The sequence below is a fragment of the Molossus molossus genome, unplaced genomic scaffold (genome assembly GCF_014108415.1).
Source record: "Molossus molossus isolate mMolMol1 unplaced genomic scaffold, mMolMol1.p scaffold_m16_p_2, whole genome shotgun sequence".
Classification (NCBI taxonomy): Eukaryota; Metazoa; Chordata; class Mammalia; order Chiroptera; family Molossidae; genus Molossus; species Molossus molossus.
Window position 1 is genome coordinate 6097055 of NW_023425355.1, and position 24715 is coordinate 6121769.

Consider the following 24715-nt stretch of genomic DNA (forward strand, 5'->3'; position numbering starts at 1 on the left):
GGGTGGATGTGGGTTAGGCCAAGTGGCATACGAGGGCCTGGTGACGACAGTACTGGACATAGGGCAGGTCAACAAAGGGCCCAAGGCACCCCAAGATCTGCCACCACTTTCTGGTTGCTCATTAAACTTAACCTCTGAAAGAACCTCAGACAATATGTGAGCTGTGTGACACAGGTTCTCAGGGAGTCACCAGGTAGGGGCAAGTGGTGTTTACCAGCACTGGTTCTCCAGGCTGGGGAACTTGCCATGGGGTTGAGAAATATCACTCTTCCAGGGAGACCTCTTGCAGCTGAAATATCCCTCCTGATTCTCAACAGCCTCATGTGAATGTGGGGCCAGCCTTTTTTGCATTTCTGCCCCTTTTATTAGCCTTGATGTGACTTATTCTGCATAACCTTAGTCATAAAACTTGTTCAGATAGTCTACAGATGGTTATCCAGGTTGATTGTTTTATAATTTAGTTATAATTTTGATATGGTCCTGGGAGGAGTTAAGTGTAACTTCCACTTACTCTGCAACTATCTTGAATCCTTCTATATGTATTAATTTAAAAAATCTTTCTCTCTATCTGTCACCCTACTTCCATGGCCACTACCAACCTCATGGAGAAGGTAGTCTCTGCTGACTGCTCGTCCCAATTTACCACACTATAACTTTGTAAATTGAAGTTATTACTGACCTTCAAATCACCAGAACCCAAAACCTTTCCATTCACAACCATTCTCCTCAACATCTCTGTAGCAGTGGACCCTATTGAACATTCCTTCCTCCTCAAAGCTCTTTCAAATATTATTATCAACACCAGTACTCTCTCTTGGTTCTCCTGAGACCTATCTGACTAAATCTTCTCAAACCCCTTTGCTGGTTCTTCCTTCATTCATCCTTTGATTTTGAGTTTTCTCAAAGACTGAATTCTCCTATCTTTCTTTCTGTTTCTATAGCATTTTATCAGGATTTTATTCACTTCTGTGGCTACAGATATCACCTCTAGGCTGATGACTCTCAAATCAATAATTGTAATTCTAATTTATTTCCTGAGTGTTATATCCCAGTGTCTAGCTTTATTTCTAATCTTGTTTGTCTTAAACTGAACTTAATTTTTACTCACTAAACCAGTACTTCAAACCTGTTAAAAGATTCAGCAATATATTTGACTCTTCCCTCTCCTTTGTATAAAATCACCATGTGCTGTGAATTCAACTAGTGAATAACATCTCATTAATCTCCTTTCTTTATCTGTGCCCTTGTAGTTTCATTATCCTTTTCTCTTAACAATTTCAGTAGACCTTTAAAGAAACCTCCCATGTCCATCTATTCTCACCAAAACATCAATTAATCAGCATTTATTATCTATTTTATGTTACTAGGTATAAAATTATTTAATGGTTCTTTATAGTCCAGCAAAGTATCTGGCACATAGGAGGCACTTAATGAATATTTGTCAATAAATGGATAAATTATGTTATTCCTTCGCCTTCAAAAACCCTACTGCACTATTGTCAAAAAAAATTTTCCCAAAAACTTAAATTGGGCAATGTTTACTCATTCCTCAAACTTGTTACTTCCCATTAACTGGTCTATCAAAGAACAAAGCTTAAATTCCCTTAGTCAGTCACCATCTTATATATTTACCCTTATCTTCTAATATCCCTCTCCATATCTGATATATAAAATGCTGTTCCCTCTTCCTACAATGCTCTTCCTCCTTCTTAGCCTAATGAAAGCCTATCAACATTTCCCTGGCATATTCTTTTGAAGACATACTTCACATACTATAAAACTGAACATTTTAGCCCTGGCCGGTTTGGCTCAGCGGTTAGAGCATTGGCCTGCGGTCCAGAGAGACCCTGGTTCAGTTCCCGCTAAGGGCGCATACCTTGGTTGCAGTTTGTCCCCGGCCCTGTTTGGTTGTGCGGGTGGCAGCCACTCGATGTGTTCCTTTCATGTCGATGTTTCTCTCTCTCTCTCTGTTCCTCTCTCTCCCTCCCACTCTACCTGAACAAAAGATGGAAAAATGTCCTCAGGTGAGAATAAAAAAACAAACAAACAAACAAAAAACTGAACATTTTAAAGTGTACAATTTACGGGGTCATGTGGGTGGCAACCAGTCTCTCACAGCTATGTTTCTCTCTCCCCCTCCCCCATGCTCTATCTGAAGATAAATGCAAAAAATGTCCTCAAGTGAGGATAAAAAAATAAAAATAAATAAAGTATACAATTTAGTGTTTTAGATGGTTGTGCAATCATCATCATTATCTTATTCCAGAACATTTTAATCAACCCAAAAAAGAATGCTGTACTCATTAAGCAGTTATTCCCCATTCTCCCAACCACTTTGACCCGTCCCACAGGTCAAGCAACGAGGACTCTAGAGGGGGAGTGAGGATGAGGAGGGACAAGAGACACGAGAAATGAAGCAAGACAGGGTTCTGATCAAGTCTAGTTTATTCTGGGGAAATCCACACAATATATAGGGCAAGAAGCAGAAAAACAAGAACATTTGTTGCCAAGCGATAAGTTATTGAGAAACCACCCCGAAGCAATTTCAAGTCAATATCACAGGTGGAACAAAAGATAAACAGAGCATAACTGGCTGAGTAAATGGTTACTTAAAGGAATGCAGAAACATTGTATGCAGAGATATCCTGCCTTGGAGCAGGAGATGGCAGAGTAGATTTTAACAAAATGGATGCCATGCATAAAGTCTCCCACACCACTTGAAATAACTAATCTACTTTCTGTCTCTATGAATTTTTCCTATTCTGGGTATTTCACATAAATTTAACCATACAATATGTGACTTTTTGTGTATGGTTTCTTTTATTTAGCATAATTTTTTTGAAGTTTATCCTTTCTGTAGCATATAGCTGACCTTCATTACTCTTTATTGCCAGATAATATTCCATTGCATGATGTAACATATGTTATTTTTCATTCATCAGTTGATGGGCATTTGGATCATTTCTACTTTTTATCTATTATGAATAATGTTGCTATAAGCTATCTGTAAAAAAGTTATCATGTGTACATATTTTTTTCAATTTCCCTAGGTATATGACTAAGAGTGGAATTGCTGGGTCATGTAGTCATATAGTATACTAAATACATAAACCAGTAATGTAGTCACTTATTGTCAGTATAAAGTATTATGTACTGCACATAATTGTATGTGCTACTTTTATGTATTTATTTTTTAATTCCACTTTTGTGAATTTATCCAAAGAAACCCAAAACACTAACTCAAAAGAATAAATGTACCCCTATGTTCATTGCAGTGTTATGTACAATAGCCAAGATTTGGAAGCAGCCTAAGTGTCCAACAGTAGATGAGTGGATTAAAAAACTGTGGTATATTTGCATAGTGGAATACTACTCTGCTGTAAAAAGGGAGAAAAATTTACTCTTTGTAACAGCATGGATAGACCTGGAGAACATTATGCTAAGTGAAATAAGTGAATCAGAGAAAGATAAGTACCATATGATTTTATTCATATGTGGAATTTAATGTACAAACTTAACTACCAAGAAAAATAAAAACAGACTCATAGATAGAGAGTAGGCAGACAGCTCTGGTGGGGTGGGGGGTGGAGGGATTGAACAAAGAAGAAGAAAACAAGAGAGAACTCATGGACATGGACAACAGTGTGGTGATTGTGGTGGGAAGGGAGGTGGGTATAGTTGGAGGAGGGTATAGAGGAGATAAATGGTGATGAAAAATTGAAATTAAATTAAAATAATAACACATACAATTATGTACAGTACATAATATTTTATAGTGATAATAAGTGACTACATTACTGGTTTATGTATTTACTAAACTATACTTTTAATCATTATTCGAGAGTGTACTCTACTTATAAAGTTTGCTATAAATAGGATACAGTGTTATGCTGGTATCAACCTCATACAGCTTGTGTTTATATATCTCTTAACAGCATCATTTTTTCTTGTGCTTGATTTAATCTCATGTTGTTTTTGTTTGTTTGTTTTGATTGTTTCTATTTAAATCATTTTTTTCTTTTTCAATTACAGTTGACACACAATATTATATTAGTTTCAGGTGTACACCCCAGTGATTAGACATTACATAACTTACTAAGTGATCATCTTGATAAAGCTCATACCCACCTGACACCATGCATAGTTATTAAAATATTATTGGTTATTTTCCATACTTTGTACTTTGCATCCCTATGACTATTCTATACAACCCATGTGTTCTTCTAAATCCCTTCACCTTTTCACCCAGCCTTCCAACCTCCCATTCCATCTGGCAACAATCAAAATATTCTCTGTGTCTATGAGTCTGTTTCTGTTCTGTTTGTTTTGTCTTTTAGATTTAGTTGTTGATAGAAATATATTTATTATCATTTTATTGTTCTTTTTTTTATCATTTTTCTTCTTCTTACAAGTATCCTTTAACATTTCATGTAATACTGGTTTGGTGTTGAACTCCTTTAGCTTTTTCTTGTCTGAGAAGCTCTTTATATATTCTTTGATTCTAAATAATAACTTAGCTGGATAGAGTAATCTTGGTTGTAGGTCCTTGCTTTTTTTTTTAATCCTCACACGAGGACACTTTTCCATATTTTGGTTAGATAGAGTGGAAGGGAGGGAGAGGAAGAGAAACATTGACATGAATGGGACACATCTAGTAGTTGCCTCCCACACGACCCAACCAGGGCCGGAGACAAACTGCAACCAAGGTACCTGCCCTTAGCGGGAACCGAACCTGGGTCTCTCTGGACCGCAGGCTGATGCTCTAACCGCTGAGCCAAACCGACCAGGGCGGTTCTTGTTTTTCATCACTTTGACTATTTATTGCCATTCCCTCCTGGCCTGCAAAGTTTCTGTTGAGAAATCATCCGATAGTGGGAGCTCCCTTGTAGGTAACTAATTGCTTTTCTTTTGCTGCTTTTAAAATTCTCTCTTTGTCTTTAACATTTTGCATTTTAATTATGATATATCTTGGTGTGGGCCTCTTGGGGTTCATCTTGTTTGGTACTCTGTGCATCCTATACTCATATGTCTCTTTCCTTCACCAGGTTAAGAAAGTTTTCCGTCATTATTTGTTCAAATAGGTTTTCAATTTCTTGCTCTCTCTTTTCCTTCTGTCACCCCCATGGTACAAATGTTGGTACCCTTGAAGTTGCCCTAGAGGCTTCTTACACTATCTTCATTTTTTGGATTTTTTTTTTTTTTTTTTTCTGATTGGGTGACTTTTGCTTCCTTATATTCCAAATCGCTGATTTGATTCTTGGCTTCATCTACTCTATTGTTGATTCCCTATAAATTATACTTCATTTTAGTTAGTGTATCCTTCAGTTTTGACTGGTTCTTTTTTATGCTGTTGAAGTTCTAACTAAGTTCATTAAGCATCTTTATAACCAGTGTTTTGAACTTTGCACCTAGTAGATTACTTATCTTCATTTTGTTTAGTTCTTTTCTGGAATGTTGTTCTGTTCTTTCATTTGGGACATGTTTCTTTGTCTCCTCATTTTGGCTGCCTCCCTCTGTTTGTTTCTATGTATTAGGTAGAGCTTCTTTATCTCCTAGGCTTGGTAGAGTGGCCTAATGTAGTAGGTGTCCTATAGGGCCCAGTGGTACAGCCTCCCTGTTCACCTGAGCTGGGTACTCTAGGTGCACGTGCCCTGCCCCTCCTCCCCATGTGGGCTGTGTACACTTTTCTGTTTTACTTGATCCTTGATTGCTGTTGGCACATTAATGGGAAGAATTTACCCCTAGGCCATTTGGCTATAAGGACTGGCTGTGACCACAGACCACTGTGGAGGATCAGCTGTGTAGGGGCCCACTGCACAGAGAAGGATTTACTTCAGCAAGGTTCTGGTGCCTGCTTAGTTTGCTCTGTGAGTGTGTTGCATGTGGAGGTGGTTGGGTGGTGCTTTGATGTGGTCTGAAACTGTCCACCAGGTGTGCTGGTTCTGGGGCTTCCTGGGAGGTGCAGGCCAAGGTCAGCTACCAGCTGTGTTCTGCCCAGAGCCACCTGGCATGAACTACAATGCAATCTGCAGAAGGCTTTACTTGTGCTGGGCTTGGAAGTGCTAAGGCAATGCCAAGCTGCAAACCAAGGCTGGCTGCTGCCATTGCCAGGCCTGGGGTGACTTAGAGAGAGGTATGGGGCATGCTAAGGCCAGATGCTGCTTGTTTGAGAGATTTTAGAAAAGTCTGAAGCATGAGCCAAGATAGGCCAATTTTATGGGAAATCCACTGGAAACAGCTTGGGTGGGCCCACAGATTGGGTGGGACAGGGTATCAGAGAATTACCAGGGCAGGGGGAGCAGTGAGAGCCAGGTTTATGGAGACTCAGATATGGTGCCTCCTTGTTGGCTTTTATTGGGGGAGTGCTCAGAACCGGAACAATAGTGTCTGCCAACACTTTTGTCTGGCAGAAAGCCATTCCGCCAGCTCTTGCCCTGATGCCAGACAATCCAGTTCTTTCCCATATGTCCCTGGTGTCTTTCAAACTTCTTCCTCAGATCTGGAGATCAGAGGGAGTGGGTTTGAGTAAGTCCTTGCATGAGCCCTTTAAGAGGAACTGCTTAGAACTCCAGAAGCCCTTTGTCTCATTCAGTGACAATCCCTGCTGGTTTTTGTAGCCTGAAGTTGTGGGGACTTCTTTTTCTGGCACTGGAACCCTGGGGTGGGTGGCCTGGTGTGGGACTGGGACCCCTCACTCCTCAGGCGGACCTCTGCATCTGAGATATTCCTTCTGATATTTATCTGCCAGACATGGGTCTGGGACTAGGCCATTCTGAGTCCCTGCCCCTCCTACCAATCTCAATGTGGCTTTTGCTTTAAATCCCTAATTGTAGAGCTTCCATCAGCTAGGTTTCAGGTGGTTCTGAATAATGGTTGTTCTGTAGTTTAGTTGTAAGTTTGATGTGGTTGTAGGGGTATGTGAGTACCACATTTACCTATACTGCTATCTTAACTAGAAATCTAATCATACTGTAATGTTCATCATGACCCCTAAGCACACAAAATCCACTGCTAATAAAAGAGTAAGAAGCCACATTGAGTGACTAACCTGAAAACAAAATTAAAATTAATTAAGGACTATAAAAGCAGAAAATCAGTGATGATTATTGATCACCAGTCAGGCATGATCTTCTAAAAGAAGAACAAAGTGATGGAAGATACTAAAAGATCTGCTTCATTGAATGCGATGAGACTAAGAAAAATTTGAGAAGGGCCTTATATCAGACATAGGGAAACTTCTAACGACCTGGATTGAAGACCAGACACAGAAGCTATCCCTCTGAGTATCATGATAATCACAGCCAAAGCAAAAAGTGTGTTTGCAGTGTTGAAAGAAAAGGCTGCACCCAACTACGACGTTGAATTTACTGCTAGCTGTGGTTTGTTTAAACTATTCCTTACTAATGTGAAAGTGAGCAATGAGTACGTGAGTGCTGAAGTGAAGGCAGCTGAATAATTTTGGGGAATTCTAGATAAGTCTGATTGTGGAGGAAAATTACTTGTACATTTCAATATGAATGAAACCTCTTTATTCTGGTGAATAGGCATAGCAAGACTATAAACCATTGTCTTGTTTCTGATCACACAGGAAAAGCATTCAGACTTTCACCATTAAGTATGCTGTTAGTTGTGGGTTTACTTTAGATACCCTTTATCAGGTTGAGAAAGTTCTTTATATTCCTACTTTTTTTTAGTGTTATTATAATGAAAGGGTGTTGGATTTTGTTAAGTGCATTTTCTGTGTCCATTGAGATGACCATGTTATTTTTTTGTCCTTATGCTAGTGATAGAGTGTATTACATTGACTCATTTTTATATTTTGAATTAATCTTGCATTCCAGGGATAAACACTACTTGGTCATAATACCTACTCCTTTTAATATGCCACTGAATTTGGTATGCTAGTATTCTGTTAAAAATTTTTGCATCTATATTCATAAGGAATATTGGTTCTAAGTATTCTTTGCTTTAGGTGTCTTTATCTGATTTTGTATCAGGGTAATCCTGGTCTCAAATATTAAATTGGGAAGTGTTACCTCACCTGTTTTTTTTTTAAAGAATTGGCAAAAAAATATGAGATTAATTTTTTTTCTTTAAATCTTTGGTAGAATTCACCGGTGAAGCCACCTGAGCCTAGCCTTTAGGTTGTGGAACGTTATTTGATCAGCAATTCAGTCTTTTCACTTGTTAAAATCTGCGTACTCAGGTTCTCTGTTTTTTCTCATTTCAGCAGTTTGTAAATTTCTAGGACTTTGTATTTTACATCTTAGCTTATTTGTTATCTTACATTTGTTCATAGTATCCCCTTATAATTCTTTTTATTTCTATGAAGTTAGTAGAAGTATACTCCCTTTCTTTAAAGATTTCAGTAATTTGAGTCTTTTTTCTTTTTTCTACTTTTGTCTATAAAAAGGAAGGATCTCTTACCCTTTGAGACAGCATGGAAGGACCTGGAGATTATTCTGCTAAGCAAAATAAGCCAGTCAGATAACGACAAATATCACATGATCTCACTTATATGTAGAATATAATAAACAAAATAAACTGATTAATAAAATAGAACCAGAGGCATAGAACATAGAACAGACACACATCTCAGAGGAGAGGAGGGCGGGGGAGAGGGAAGAGATTAACCAAGAATTTATATACATACATGCATTGCTCAAGGACATAGTCAATATGGTGGTAAAGGTCTGAGGTGGGGTGGGAGCCAAGTGGAGGAGGGTAATGTGAGAAAAGGGGGGGACAGCTGCAATACTCTCAACAATGAAGATAATTTTAAAAATTTCTTACTGTTAATTGGTCTATTTAGATTTTCCAATTCTTTGTGATTGAGTCTTCAAGGAAGGTTAAATATTTCAATAAACTCATTCATTTCTTTTAAGTTTTCAAATTTGGTGACATGGAGCCTTTCACAGTTTTCTTGTACATTCTTTTGTATTTTTGTAGTGTCCATTGTAACTTCTCTTTTATTTATGATTTTATTTGAGTCTTTTTTTTTTCTTAGTGAGTCTAGCCGGAGGTTTGTCAATTTTACTAATCTTTTTAAAGAACCAGCTTTTTCTTGCTTTAATTTTTTCTGTTGCCTTTTTCTTCTGTTTTTTAACTCTGTTCTAATTTTCTTTTATTATTTTGTTCCTTCTGCTGACTTCGAGTTTTATTTTTTCCCAGTTCTTTAAAGTAAAATTTTAAGCTTTTATTTGATATTTTTCTCATTCATTCTGGTAGGCCTATAATGCTATAAACTTCTCTCTTGTTACTTCTTTTACTATATCCCCAAATTTTTGATATGTCATATTGTCATTCTCATTTCCTTTATGTATCTTTTGATTTCTTTTTTATTTCTTCTTTGATTCAGTCATTGTGTAGTAGCATGTTGTTTAATCTCCATCATATTTGTGATTTTTCTCACTTTATTTTTGAAGTTGTTTTGCAATTTTAAACCATTGTGATTAGAAAATATTCTTGGAATGGTTTTAATTTTTTTTAATTTGCTGAGGCTAGTTTTGTGCCCCAACATATGGTCTATCCTTGTGAATGTTCCATGTGCACTAGAGAAGAATCTATATTCTGGTGTTCTAGAATAAAACACTCTGTAAATATTAATTTTTGTCCACTTGATTTAATGTGTCATTTAAGGCCCATATTTTCTTATTGATTTTCTGTTTGGATGATCTATTCATTGCTGTCAATTGGGCATTTTGGTGCCCTACTATAACCGTGTTTTTGTCCGTTTCTCTCTTTAATTCTGTTAGTAATTGTTTTCTATATTTTAGTGTTAACAGGTTGGGTTCATATATATTAACTGTTATGTCTTCCTTTTATCATTATGAAGTGTCCATCTTTGTCTCTTGTTAACTTTTTATCTTAAAATCTATTTTGCCTGATATAAGTACAGCTACACCTGCTTTTCTCTGATGCCATTTGCTTGGAGTATCATTTTCCACACTTTCACTTTGAGTCTTTTTCTGTCTTTGCAGCTTACATGTGTCTGCTAAGGGCATCATATAATTTGGTTTGGTTCTTTGATCCATCGCACTATTATGTGACTTAATTGGTGAGTTCAGTCTATTTACATTTAAGGTGATTATTGATGTATAAGGATTTCCTGAAGCCATATTGTCTTTTGTTTTTTGGTATTTTTGTGTCTCCATTGTTTTTTCCCCCTGTGTTTCTGCCTGTTATTTTAGTTTGGTGGCATTCTGTGATTTTTTTTCCTCCATTTATTTATTTATTTTTTATGTTATGTGTCTTAGTTTTAGGTTTTTGTATGGTTACCATTAAGTTTATACAAAAGAAGGTTTTATATATACAGTAGTCCTTTTCTGATTACATTTTATCTCCATAGACCTGTTCAAGTTCAGTTATTTTCCTCCTTTTCCCTTTTAAGTTTTGTCACAAATTATCACTATTTATGTTGTGTTTGTTTTCAAATTTCAGTAGCTATTGTCTTCTTTTAAAAAATGCTTTTACCTTCTACAATCTTCATGTTATATATAAGTGTATAATACCCTATTCTGAATAAAGGTTGCAACTACTGCTTCTGTCTGTCTGTTAGTCAACTTACTGATAGCTTTGTATCATTTTTGTCTTTTTATTTCAGGTAAAAGAGAACTTTTCAGCATTTCTTTTAATGTAGATCTTGTGCTGGTAAATTCCCTGTTTTTGTATGTCTGGAAAAGTACTTATTTCTTCTTCTGTCTAAAGGTTAACTTTGCTGGATATATTATTATTGGCCAGTGATTTCTCTCTCTTTTAATAATTTGAATATTTGATTCCATTCTCTCCTAGCCCGTATAGTTTCTACTGAAAAACCTGGTGATGATGTGTAATTGTGTTTCCTTAATAGGTTACCTTCTTCTTTTTCTTGACTGCCTTGAGAATTCTTTCTTTGCCATTACTTTTTGACAATTATAATATAATGTGTCTTGGAGAAGGCCTTTTTTTGATTGAGATAATAAGTATTCTGTTAGCTTCTTGGATCTGAAGATCCAGTTCTTTCCATAGGTTTGGAAAGTTTTTGTCAATTACTTGTTTGAATAGTCTCTCTGTTTCCGTCTCCCACTTTTCTTCTTCTGGCATCACCATTGTTCTTATATTACTCTTTCTAATGGAGTCAGATAATTTTAGTAGAGTTCTTTTATTTTTTTTACTCTCAATTATGTCTCTCCTTCCACTCGAGTCATTTCCAGATTTCTATCTTCTATATCACTAACTCGTTCCTCCATCTGGTCTGCTTTTTCCCCTAAGCCTTCTAGTTCATTCTTCATCTCATTACTGAGTTCTTCAGCTCCAGACTTCTGGGATATGTTTTATAGTTTCAGTCTCTTGGATGAAGTACTCCTTTTGCTCTTTGATTTTATTTCTGAACTTGTTGAGTTGCTCTTCTGGATTTTCTTATATGTCAGTGAATTTTTCAGAACTGTAATCTTGAATTCTTTGTCATTTAAATCACAATCTTCCATGCCTTTATGTTTATTTTCTGGATACTTTTTCTTTTTCTGAATTCCCTTGTTACCTTAGTTATTCATTATGCTTAATAGATTATTTCTCTTTCTGGGCATTTATGCGAATAAGACTTCTTTTTTAAAAATTATTCAACATTTTAATGTTTAGCAGGTTAATATGTATAGGTCTTTCTTTTGTTTACCAGTAGGTGGTGCTAAAGCACAAGGTGTTTTTTTTTTCTCTTACTTGCACTGCTAAGGCTTCTGGGATTTCTATGGGATGGCGTCTTCTCATCCCTGAAAAACACTCCATATTGCCCAAGGACGTGGGCGTCCCCTTTACAACCCACTTGCCTGGGTCTCAGGGCACCAGTTAGTGGATTAGATGTAATGGGTTATGTGTCTCCTGTGTGTTCCTGGCGCAAACTTTCTGTAGCCAGAAGCTGCCAGTGAGCTGCTCTGTCAGAGTTTACACAGCTGCCTCTGCCGGGTTGACCTGCAATGGTCGGGATGGGAAGGAAAGCAGGGGAGCAGGTTTATGCATCAGTGTTTTTGTTATCTCCAGTGGATTTCATTGTAATGAGTAAAGAACACTTAGGTTAAAATGTTTTTTCCAGTCCTTTTATGAATATTTTATTGTCAGGTGGGCCACAGGGGGTTGATGGTCAGGTTCCTGAATCTGCAGAATGCTTTGACTGGTACTGATGAGCCTCGGAATGCTGGGATCTTTTGCACTGCTTCTCTGCTCCTGACTTTGTGCCCAGCCTCAACATATGACAGCCACTATGGCCTGATTACTGTCTCTGCCCCTTTGGTTTCCTCGGTGGGATTTTAACCTGGACCCCTCACTGTTATCACATCTGCTGGGGCTGCCACAAGCACTGTAAGCACCTTACTGTGGTAGCTTATGTTTTTGACCCTTTTGCCATGCTGTCACCGCCATTCGCTCACATGCATCCACCTTCAGATGTCTCAGTGCAGGGAAACCTCAGACATGTTTGTGTGTTGAGCAGAGAATCTTTTGTTCAATTATAGCTCTCTAACTTGTTGTAAATTCAAAGGGAGGGATCTGGAGGTGCTTCTACACCACCATGCTGCTGACTTGATATTCAAAGCCTTTTCTAATTTCACGATGATTTTTCATTTAACCTATTGGTTACTTAGGAGTGTGTTGCTTAATATCCACATGATAGTTAATTTTCTTAATTTGCATCTGTTATTTATTTCTAATTTTATTTTATCATGGTCGGAGAACATATTTTGCATGATTTTAACTCTTTCAAATTTACTGAGGCTTATTTTATGCCTAACGTACAGTCTAGTCTGGATAATATTCCATATGTGCTAGAGAAGGACAGATGTGTATTCTGCTGTTGTTGAGTAGACTGTTCTACATATGTCAGCCAGTTCCATTTGTTCAACAGTGTTGTTCAGGTCTTCAATTTCCTTGCTGATCTTTGTCTAGTTGTTTTATCCAAAACTGATATTGGAGTACTGAAGCCTCAAACTATTATTGTAAAATTGTTTCTCCCTAAAATTGTCAGTTTGTGCTTTATGTGTTTGGCTCTGTTCTTAGGACCATATTTGTTTATAATTGTAGTATCTTCTTGATAGATTGATGCTTTTACTTCGTTTTCAGTAACAATTTTGTCCTTAAGTCTATTTAATTGGATATTGGTATAACTAATACTACTTTATTTTGGCTATGGTTTGCAAGGCATTTTTTTCCATCCTTTAGTTTCAAATAACTTGTGTTTATAAAGCATAAATATATCTGGAATGTAATTGGATTATGTTCTTTTATTTATTTTGTCAATCTCTGCTTTTAAAGTTAAGAATTTAATTTGTTTACATTTAATGTAATTGCTGATAAGGAAAGATTTATGTTTGAAATTAGTTATTTTTTATATCTTGTCTTTATTATTTGTCTCCTGTTTTCATTAATGCTCTCTTTGGTGTTAAATAGATACTTTCTAGTGTACCTTGTTATTTCTTTTTTGTTGTTGTTGTTTCTCCTACTATGTATTTTTAGTTATTTTCTTTTATTTTTCTATTTGTTTCTTTATTGATATTTAGAGGGAGAGGAAGAAAGAGAAATAGAAACACCAATGAGAGAGAACATCAATTGGCCACCTCCTGCATGCCCTGCACTGGGGATTTGACCCACAACCTGGGCATGTGCCCTGACTGGGAATCGAAACTGCGACCTCTCGGTGCATGGGTGGATGCTCAACTGCTGAGCCACACAGGCTGGGCTTAGTTATTTTCTTGATGGTTGCCTTAGGGAACAACCATTAATTCTTAATTTACTATAATCTAGTTTGGATTATATCAATTGAATTTCAATAGTATATACAATTTTTGTTTCTATATATCTATATTCTTCCTCTTTTTATGCTGTTATTGTAACAAATTACATTTCAATGCATCACATCAACATATATTTATAATTATTGCTTTAAATGGTTGTCTTTTAAAACAGGTAGAAAAAAGGTGTTACAAACAAAAATACATTTATAATTTTTTTATACTTATTCGGTTATTTTTACTGGTGCTTTATTTCTTCATATTGATTCGAGTAACTATCTAGTGTCCCTTGATTTCAGCCTGAAAAACTTCCTTTAAAATTTTTTATAAGGCAGATCTGGTGACGAAAAAAGTGGTCCCAGTTATTGTTTATCTTAGTATGCCTTAATTTCTTCTTTGGTTTTACAGGGTTGTTTTTGCTAAATACAGAATTCTTTTTTTTTTTATCCTCACCCAAGGACATTTTTACATTTATCTTCAGATAGAGCAAGAGGGAGAGAGAGAGGAAGAGAGAGAAACATTGATGTGAGAGACACATTGACTGGTTACCACCAACACAACCCCAACCAGGGCCGGGGACAAACTGCAACTGAGGTACATGCCCTTAGCAGGAACCAAACCCGGGACTCTCTGGTCCAGAGGCCGACTCTCTAACTGCTGAGCCAAACCAGCCAGGGCCAAATATAGAATTCTTGATGGATAGGTTTTATGTTTGTTTGTTTCAGTATTTTGAATATGGTTATCCCACTGCCTTATGGCCTCTTTTATTTCCAATTAGAAATGAGCAATTAATCTTATTGAGAATCCCTTTATATAATGACTTGCTTCTCTTTTGCTGCTTTCAATATATTTTCTTTGGCTTTGACTTTTTATTGTGTCTAGGCGTGGATTTTTTTCTACCTGGAGTTCATTGAGCTTCTTTATTTGCAATTTAAATGTTTTTATAAAATTTTGATTTTTTGACATTTTAAAAAATATTATGCCTGCCACCCAGCTGGTGTGGCTCACTGGTTGAGCATTGACCCATGCACCAAGAGGTCGCTGGTTCAATTCCCAGTCAGGGCACATGCCCAGATTATGGGCCTGATCCCCAGTTGGGGGCATGCAGGAGGCGGCCAATTGATGTTCCTTCTCATCAATGTTTCTATCCCTCTCTCCCTCTTCCTTCCTCTCTCTCTAAAATCAATAAATAAAAAATTTATGTCTTTCCTTTTGTTTTTGTGGTGTATCACATTTATTGATTTGCGAATATTGTACCATCCTTGCATGCCTGGGATGAAACCCACTTGGTCATGATGAATAATTTTTGTGATGTATTGCTGGATCCGATTTGCTAATATTTTGTTAAGGATTTTGACATCTGTGTTCATCAGGGATATTGGCCTGTAGTTTTCTTTCTTTGTAGTGCCTTTATCCGGTTTTGGAATTAGAATTATGCTGGCCTCATACAATGAGTTTGGAAGGGTTCCGTCTTCTTGGATTTTTTTGAATAGTTTGAGGAGAATGGGTATTATATCTTCTTTGAATGTTCCCTAAAACTCTCCTGTGAAGCCATCTGGTCCTGGGCTTTTGTTTGCTGGGAGTTTCTTAATTACATCTTCAATTCCCTTTGTTGTTATTGGTCTGTTCAAGTTTTCTATCTCTTCCTGCTTCAGTTTTGGGAGGCTGTGTGTTTCTAGAAATGTGTCCATTTTTCCTAGATTGTCCAGTTTGTTGGAATATAACTGTTCATAGTATGTTTCAATGATCCTTTGTACTTCTGTGGTGTTAGTTGTTACTTCTCCTCTTTCATTTCTGATTTTGTTTATTTGGTTGTTCTCTTTCTGTTTCTTGGTGAGTCTGGCTAAAGGTCCATCGATCTTGTTTATCTTTTCAAAGAACTAGCTTTTTGTTTCATTGATCTCTTGAGTTGTTTTTTTAGCCTCTATGTCATTTATTTCTGTTCTGACCTTTACTATTTCCTTCCTCCTACTAGCTCTGGGTTTTTCTTTTTGTTTACTTTCTAGTTCTTTAAGTTGTAGGGTTAGAAAGTCAATTAGGAATTTTTCTTGTTTCTTGAGGTAGGCCTGAAGTGCTATGAACTTCCCTCTCAGGACTGCTTTCACTGTGTCCCATAGATTTTGTGTTTTTGTGTGTTCATTTTCATTGGTTTCCAGGAAGTTTTTAATTTCTTCCTTGATCTCATTAGTAACCCGGTCATTGTTTAATAACATGCTATTTAGCCTCCAAGTGTTTGAATGTTTTTGGGTGTTTTTATTGTAATTGAGTTCTAGTTTCATGCCACTGCGATCTAAGAAGATTCTTGATATGATCATATCAGTAGATGCTGAAAAAGCATTTGACAAAATCCAACACCCATTTCTGATAAAAACGCTCAGCAATGTGGGAATAGAGGGATCATATCTCAAAATAATAAAGGCCATATATGAAAAACCTACAGCCAACATCATACTCAATGGAAAAAAAAACTAAAAGCATTCCCCTTAAGAACAGGAACAAGACAGGGATGCCCACTTTCACCACTCTCATTTAACATAGTACTGGAAATCTTAGCCACAGCGATTAAACATGAAGAAAAAATAAAGGGGATCCAAATTGGAAAGGAGGAAGTGAAACTGTCATTATTTGCAGATGACATAATATTGTACATAGAAAACCCTAAAGACTCCATCAAAAATCTACTAGACTTAATAAATGAATTTGGCAAAGTAGCAGGATACAAAATTAACATCAAGAAATCGATGGCATTCTTATACACCAATGATTAAGTCACAGAAAGAGAAACTAAGAAAACAATTCCGTTTACTATCATGAGAAAAAATTAAGATACCTAGGAATAAAATTAACCAAAGAAATAAAGGACCTATTCGCAGAACACTACAGATCATTGAAAAAAGAAATAGAGGAAGATATAAAAAAGTAGAAGCACATACCCTGTTCATGGATTGGAAGAATTAACATCATTAAAATGTCCATACTACCCAAAGCAATCTATAGATTCAATGCAATCCCCATCAAAATACCAATGACATACTTCACAGAATTAGAACAAATACTTCAAAAGTTCATATGGAACAAAAAAAGATCTCGAATAGCCACAGCAATCTTGAAAAAGAAGAACAAAGTTGGAGGGATCACATTACCAGATTTCAGGTTATACTACAAAGCCACTGTAATCAAAACAGCCTCGTACTGGTACAAGAACAGGCATATAGACCAGTGGAACAGAACAGAGAACCCAGAAATGGACCCAAGGCAATATGCTCAATTAATATTTGACAAAGGTGGCAAGAGCATACAGTGGAGTAAGGACAGCCTCTTTAATAAATGGTGTTGGGAAAATTGGACAGCTACATGCAAAAAAAATGAAACTAGACCATCAACTTACACCCTACACAAGAATAAACTCAAAATGGATAAAAGACTTAAGTGTGACTCATGAACCCATAAAAATCCTAGAAGAAACTGTAGGCAACAAAATTTCAGACATCATACGCAGCAGAATTTTCACTGATACATCACCTAAGCCAATAGAAACAAAGGAGAAAATGAACACATGGGACTACATCAAACTCAAAAGCTTCTGCACAGTGAAAGATATAATCATCAAAACAGAAAGGCAACACACTGTATGGGAGAGCATCATTGCCAATGATATATCAGGTAAGGGGTTAATTTCCAATATATATAGAGTGCTCATAAAACTCAAAAAAAGGAAGACAAAGAACCCAATTTAAAAAAGGGCAGAGGAACTAAATAGACACCTCTCCAAATAGGACATAGAAATGGCTAAAAGACATATGAAGAAATGCTCGACATCACTTATCATCAGAGAGATGCAAATGAAAACAACAATGAGGTATCACCTCACACTTGTCAGAATGGCCTCCATCAACAAATCATCAAACAAGTGTTGGTGAGGGTGTAAAGAAAAGGGGACTCTAGTGTACTGCTTGTGGGAATGCAGACTGGTGCATCCACTGTGGAAAACGTTATGGTGTTACCTCAAAAAGTTATAAATTGAACTTCCATTTGACCCAGTTACCCCACTATTAGGAATATACCCTGAGAAACCTGAAACACCAATCAGAAAGAATATATGTACCCCTATGTTCATAGCAACCCTATTTACAATAGCTAAGATCTGGAAACAACCCAAGTGTCCATCAGTAGATGAGCGGGTTAAAAAGCTGTGGTACATGTACACAATGGAATACTATGCAGCTGTAAGCAAGAGAGATCTCTTATCCTACATGGCATGGAAGGACCTGGAGAGTATTATGCTCAGCGGAACAAGCCAAGCAGAGAAAGACAAATATCACATGATCTCACTTATTTGTGGAATATAATGACCTAAACAAACTGCTGAACAAAATTAACCCAGAGACACAGAGGTAGGGTACAGACTGACAAGCCTTGGGGGGAGAGGGTGTTTGTGGGGGAAGAGATAAACCACAGAACTTACATGCATGTATGCATGACCAATGAACATAGACAACAAAGCTGGTGATAGGGCATGGGGGAAGGGGAGGAGGGTGTCAATGGGGGAAAAATGAGAAACATCTGTAACAAAAACAAATTAATAAATAAGTAAAAAAAAAAAAAGAACAAGATGCCCTGGCCGGTTTGGCTCAGCGGTTAGAGCATACACCTGTGGTCCAGAGAGGCCCGGGTTCGGTTCCCGCTAAGGGCATGTACCTCGGTTGCGGTTTGTCCCCGGCCCTAGTTGGTCGTGCGGGTGGCAGCCACTCGATGTGTCCCTTTCACATCGATGTTTCCCTCTCTCTCTCTTCCTCTCTCTCCCTCCCACTCTGTCTGTACAAAAAATGGAAAAATGTCCTCGGATGAGGATTAAAAAAAGAACAAAAAAATGTATGCCTGCCATTTTTTATCTTCTATTTCTGAAATTCGTATTACCTGTACTTTGGCATACTTGGTGATGTTCTGTAGATCTCTGAGGTGTTGCTCATTTTTCTTTCTTTCTTTTTTTAACATATACTTTTTATTGTTGACAGTATTACAGATGTCCTCCATTTCCCCTCCCTCTATACCCTCCTCCACCCAGCCCCTGCCCCACCCCAGGCCTTCACCACCCTATTGTCTGTGTCCATTGGCTATGCATGTATGTACATAAATTCTTTGGTTAATCTCTTCTCATCCCCACCCCCTCCTCTCTGAGATCTGTCAGTCTGTTACATGTATCAATGCCTCTGGATTTATTTTGTTTGTCAGTTTATTTTGTTCATTTTTCTTCATTCAGTTTTTTTCATTACTGGAAGTGGTTCATTTCAATGATCATATCTTCAAGTTTATTGATTTTTTTTCTTCTGCCTGTTAAAATTTGCTCTTGTACTTTTTTCTCCCTACTAGTAATTTTTTTCTTTCCATTTTTGTGCTTTTCAACTCCAGTATTTCTAGATGGTTCCTGTTTGGTAATTTCGGTCTCTTTATTGATATTCTCTATTTGGTTTGAATTGTTCTGATTCTCTTAGTTCTTTATACATAGTTCCCTTTAGTTTTTTAAACATATTTAAAATAATTTTTAAAATACATTTTCCTAGCACATCCAATATCTGTATTTCCTCAGGGACAGTTTCTATTCATTTTATTTACCTGTTGACGATCTATACTTTCTAGTTTTTTTTGCATATCTCTATTTTGTTTGAAAACTGGACTTTCTACATAATATAATGTGGCAACCCTGAAGATCTGATATTTTTCTCTCTCTTACCAGGGCTTGTTGTTGACACTACTTTTGTACTAGTTGTTGTTTTATTTGTTTCGTGACTTTTCTGAACTTTTTAAAAAAATTTGTTGTTCTTTATTGATTTTAGAGAGACAAGAATGGAGAGGGAAAGAGAGAAACATTGATGAGAGAGAATATTGATTGGCTGCCTCCTGGTTGCCCCCCACTGGGGATTGGGCCCACAACCTGGGCATGTGCCGTGACCGGAAATTAAACCGGCGACCTTTTTGTGCATGGGTAAATGCTCAACCACTGAGCCATACCAGCCAGGCTTATTTTTTATAGTATTCTATATTCTTCATCATGAGTGGTCAGTAAAGTCTTTACTGGGTTACCCTAATGGTCAGCTGATTATTGAATATAGATTTCCTTAAATACTTAGAACCAAGAAATCTCCAGATCTTCACTGAATATCTCTATAACCTGTTAAAATGCCTTAAACACTCACCTAGGAAGTGTATAACTGTCCCATAGCCTTCGTTTCCTGTTTTTCAGATCCTCAAGGCTAGCCAGAGTAAAAACTTATGGCCTTCACATGTCTTTCCTGTGTATGTACACAGTTCTATGCGTGTGTGTGGCCTTCCAGATTCCTAGAAAAGAGTCAGAGCTTTGCAAAGTCCCTATGGACATCTCATTTCTCAATTTTTCCTTTTAGTTTTTTTTTTTTTTTGGTTAGGCTCTTGTTTCTGTGAACTGTTTTTCACTGCCTTAAGCAGCTGTGTGACAAATTCTTCTGCTCCCTGGGGAGAGTTTTAGCAGTGAATGACCAATAAAGACAAGCCTTTTGAATTACGTCTTTCAGGAAAGTGCCACACAAGTCAAATAATGACAATTGTTTGGAAATTAAATCTGTTCTGTTTACTCCAGCACCTGGAATTGGGTTTAATTTCAAGGCTACTGCTGGACTGTTGAGAGGTAATAGGGCTAGCGTAAGTTAAAATACCATGAAAGGTGCAAGTTCTTAACAAAAGTGTGTGTTTTTCTTCCATAAATGCTCCGTGGGTTGATGCAAACCTTTGGCTAATTTCTCAAATTTTAAAAAAGAAGTTGATTATAAAAATCTTGCCTGTTATTTTATTTCTTTTGTGAATAGGTGAATATCCAGAAGTCATGACTCCACCATTTCTACTGACATCACCCACAGCCACCTTCTTCATGATATGGCCTAAATCTCCCTCAAGAGAATGAACAGCAAAAGATTAGTTGAAAGTTAGGAAAAACAAAATATGTTTTTCCCATTCAAATTGAAAAGACCCTATGGACTCTGGCTATACTTTTTTTTTTTTTTTTTGTATGTGCCCCTAGCGGGAACCAAACCTGGGACTCTCTGGTCCGCAAGCCAACGCTCCAACCGCTGAGCCAAACCGGCCAGGGCTAGCTATACATTTCTTGTATGTCAATGAAGCCTGGGTTAATAATGGTACCTTAGAAGGATTTTAAATATAAACAGATAACAGCTTTCTACCATCATGAGAGAAGTGTTGAGACAGGGCCAAGTATATACCTTACTGGCCTTTACTTACTTCCCAGTTTTTCTAGGTCTTTCAGCTGTCCACTCAAGGGTGCCAGGAACCTTAACTGAGCTCTTTTTTTTTTGCAGACTCCTCAAAGCCAAACAAAACCAACACTGAGGCACCAACAACTATGCAATCTCCTTTGGAAAGTAAGTTTACTAAGGTTCTTTTGCATTGATAGAGGTCTGAAATGGTGTCATGGAAGCCAAAGAAGAAGGCCTAATGCCATTAGATGGGCATATAAGAGGTCACTGGGTTTCTCAGAGAGAACATGGTAATAGTGTAATGGAAATAAAAGATAGCAAGGATTTAAAGATTACAAAGAAGTGGTACCATGAAAATATATATATATATATATGAAAACTTCTGAAGCAAAAGAAAGAGATAGAATAATCCCACAGGAAAAGAGAAAACTTGAAGACTTCTGTTCTGCTCCTAATCTCACTTGCTGTGGGACTTTGGATAAGTTGCCTCCCCTCTTTGGGCCTTCTTCCGACTACCAACAGTAATAAACTAAAGTACTTCACCTCATAGTACTAGTCATCATTGATATGGCCAGGAATTCTGGAAAACTCAGCACAGATGTCCAGAGAAGGATCCCAAACCTTACAGTTGCTCTCTATATCCCAGCTCCTGGCTGGAATAAGGCCCTCTGATCCTAATACCCTGTTGTCATAGCAACACCCCAGTGAACTCATCCTGGGACTGAAACACTGAATTAAATCGTTACCTTGAGGAGCCCTGGCCGGTTTGGCTCAGTGGTTAAAGCGTCAGCCTGCGGTCCAGAGAGACCCAAGTTCAGTTCCCCCTAAGGACACGTACCTCAATTGAGTTTGACCCTCAATTGAGTTTGACCCCGGCTCCGGTTGGTTGTGTGGGAGGCAGCCACTCAATGTGTCCCTTTCATGTCAATGTTTCTCTTTCTCTCTCTGTTCCTCTGTCTCCCTCCCACTCTATCTGAACAAAAAATGTCCTTGGGTGAGGATAAAAAAAAATCGTTGCCTTGGGGAGACCAGTGCTGGGCCAGATAAGAGCAATGTCACAACTTCTATCCTTTCTTTTTGGCTCTAAACTTTGTAACTGATACTTTTTACAATATACATTGTTCTGTGGCATTCCACTCTGCAACTACTGCTGTGGTCCAGACAATAATCAAAGATGCTGGAGATGAGGAGGGTAGTGGGATGGAGAGGGAGAAATATATAGAGAGGGATGAGAAAAATCAGCATGGGGTTAAAGAAAGTGGTAGATGTGTTCTTAGCTGGTTCTTTGTTGCCATGCTTCAAAAACATTATAAGCAAGAATAGAAATGTCTCCATGACCACCTTAGCCAGGTCTCCTAAAGAGATGGGAATTGAGACAGGTAGGGGTAATGGCAGGGCCTCACTACCTGAATTCTTCACCAGGATTTACCAAGTACCTTGCAACTGACTTCTGATTCATCCAACATTTCAAGCATCCTTAAGTCATGGTCTCAGAGGTCCAAATCCCAATGAGAAGCTTCTTTGTGTTTCACTTGGAGCTGATAATAAGCTGGTATGCACTAATATGACTTAATTGATTGTTAAAATAATAAAATTTTTTTATACTAGTTGATAATTTAATGCTTCCCTTAATGCTGAGCTCCCCATTATCACCTGGGCTGCCCTGGTCTATTTCTCAGAACTCTTCAGACCACCCCATGGTCCTTCAGCAAAAATGATGGTGCCTAGTATTACAGGAGACCTCTAAGACTCCGGTTCTATAGTAGGCATCAGTTTTGATTGATTGGTGCTAAATAGTTTGATGACTATTACTCCTGATCTCATCCTCTGGTTGCCTGTATTTAATGGTGGACTTGTTAATGCTCCTATACTTCTCCACCCCTGGTTGCAGAGCTTCTTGGATGTCTCTGGACATAGCCCAAACCTGTTTGGTATGCCACCTTTGCATTACCACCTTTAGCTTGAAGGCTTTCATAACTCCATGCCTTTCCCAGGGAAACATCCAATGGGAAAAGGGAGATTAGAAGATACCTCTTGGAAAGTTGGTTTGGGGAAATGAGACAATAACTCTAAGAAGAATAAGAATTCTTAGCTGTTGAGTCTGGGCATTCCATCCTCTATCAAGTTTTTCACTACTTAACTCCCTCTAAGGGGGAATCTTCCTTTTATATGTATCAGTTTATAGCTTGGGGTCTCTCACCTCCAACCAGAGCCATGAGGACAACAAATACCAGATTTCTAAGACAGAATATTTTGGGGTCTTATAAAAACAGTCTGACACAGTTGGCTAAAATCAAGGTGTCAACAGGGCCGTGTTCTTTCTGGAGACTTTGGGGTAGAATCAGTTTCTTTGCTCTCTCCAGCTTCTAAAGGCTATCCATATTCCTTGGCTCTTGGTCCCCTCACACCATTTTCAAAAACAGCAATGTTGCATCTTTATTTATTTATTTTTTATTAATTTATTTTTGTTACAGATGTTTCTCCTTTTTCCTGCAGACACCCTCCTCCCTATCCCACCCCCACCAAGAATTGTTGTCTATGCCCATTGGTTATGCATTTGTGCATATAAGTTCTTTGATTTATCTCATCCTACCCCCCACCCCTCTTCTCTGAGGTTTACCAGTCTGAACCATACTCTTTTCTGTGTCTCTGGGTCTGTTTTGTTCATCATCTTCTTCTGTTCATTATATTCCATAAATAAGTGAGATCATGTGGTATTTGTCTTTTTCTGCTTGGCTTCTTTCACTTAGGATAATACTTTCCAGGTCCCTCCATGTAGTCGCAAAGGATAAGAGACCTTTCCTTTTTACAGCTGCATAGTACTCCATTGTGTATATGTACCACTGCTTTTTTATCCATTCGTCTACTGATGGACACTTGGGCTGTTTCCAGATCTTAGCTATTGTAAACAGTGCTGCTATGAACATGGGGGTACATATATTTTTTTTCTGATTGGTATTTCAGGCTTCTTAGGGTATATTCCTAGAAGTGGGATCACTGGGTCAAATGACAGTTCAATTTTTAATTTTTTGAGAAAACACCATATTGTTTTCCATAACGTTGCATCTTTAAATCTCTCTGACTTTTACTTCCCCTTCTCTATCCTTCTTTCAGTTTTACCAAACCCTTGTGATTACATTGGGCCCATCCAGATAACTCAAGATAATATTTCCATCTTTATGGCAACTAATTAGCAACTTTAAATTAATCTGCATCCTTAACTCCTCTTTACAATATAAACTAACATACGGATTCTGGGAATTTAGATGTGAACATCTTTGGAGGACTAATATTCTGCCCCCCACAACAATACAACAAGTAAATAACAGATCCAGGACTGGAAGCCCAGTCTAGTTTTTTCCTTCAGCTTGTAGACATCATTGGAATAGGTAACCAGGGGACTCAGTGACAATATGTTTTTTAGGAAAAAGAAACTTGAGTACTTGGCCAGAGACTGTGAAGGAAATAATTTTGTGGTTAGAAGTAATTAACAAGAATCTCAATAAGTATTTTTATGAAGCTGGTAAGTCAGGGTACTACTTTCTCCTCTTTTAGAGAAGGTGAAAACCTCTTGTCTTGGCCCCATGGAAAGCATCGAGGACTAGTTAAATACTCAAGCCTATCAGCCATCAACCAGTGGGTTTGGAAGAACTTGCCAATACATTGGGTCTCTAGCCTTTCTGAAGTCTTTGTCATGGGCCTGGGATTTTGTCTCTC

At 37.6% G+C, this 24715-nt stretch overlaps 1 protein-coding gene across 3 annotated transcripts in view; it reads left to right on the top strand.

The window, feature by feature from the left end:
- VSIG4 (V-set and immunoglobulin domain containing 4) overlaps positions 1-24715 on the top strand; it is a 40950-nt gene that overhangs the window by 12192 nt on the left and 4043 nt on the right. For all 3 annotated transcript variants that reach the window (XM_036270830.1, XM_036270829.1, XM_036270828.1), the window contains exon 4: positions 21101-21163. In XM_036270830.1, coding sequence (XP_036126723.1) covers positions 21101-21163 — 63 coding nt within the window. The remainder of the gene's footprint in view (positions 1-21100; positions 21164-24715) is intronic.